This window comes from Penaeus monodon, chromosome 22, assembly GCF_015228065.2.
Source record: "Penaeus monodon isolate SGIC_2016 chromosome 22, NSTDA_Pmon_1, whole genome shotgun sequence".
Classification (NCBI taxonomy): Eukaryota; Metazoa; Arthropoda; class Malacostraca; order Decapoda; family Penaeidae; genus Penaeus; species Penaeus monodon.
In genome coordinates this window covers 448666-448952 of record NC_051407.1, presented here as the reverse complement: position 1 = coordinate 448952, position 287 = coordinate 448666, and the positions used below count along the sequence as shown (strand labels likewise).

The following is a 287-nucleotide window of genomic DNA, read 5'->3' as shown; positions in this document are numbered from 1 at the left end:
ATAATAAGACATACTACAAAAATGCTTTACCTGCACAGGTGATGGTATGGAAGACCAACTTCGAGCCTGTGGATCAGTGCGAGAGCCTGGATGTGACGCAGGATGTGTCTCATAGGCAGCCCTTGGACGTGACAGTCTCAGTGCCCGATGATTCGTCAGAAGAGGAGGAGGAAGTTACCACAGTTGAGAGTCGTGCTGGAGTGCAAGGGAGATCACATAGCAGCGATGTTAATGGGAACCAGGTGAGTGCTTGTAGACATAAAAGTTATGCGTTACTGATAAAGAGA

General features: G+C 47.7%; 1 protein-coding gene across 1 annotated transcript in view; it reads left to right on the top strand.

The window, feature by feature from the left end:
• Positions 1–287, top strand: part of LOC119586793 (POC1 centriolar protein homolog A-like) — a gene marked incomplete at its 3' end in the record, with an annotated part of 6504 nt that overhangs the window by 5058 nt on the left and 1159 nt on the right. Inside the window, 1 exon segment of the mRNA XM_037935513.1 lies at positions 39–242. Within this exon segment, the coding sequence (XP_037791441.1) occupies positions 39–242 (204 nt within the window).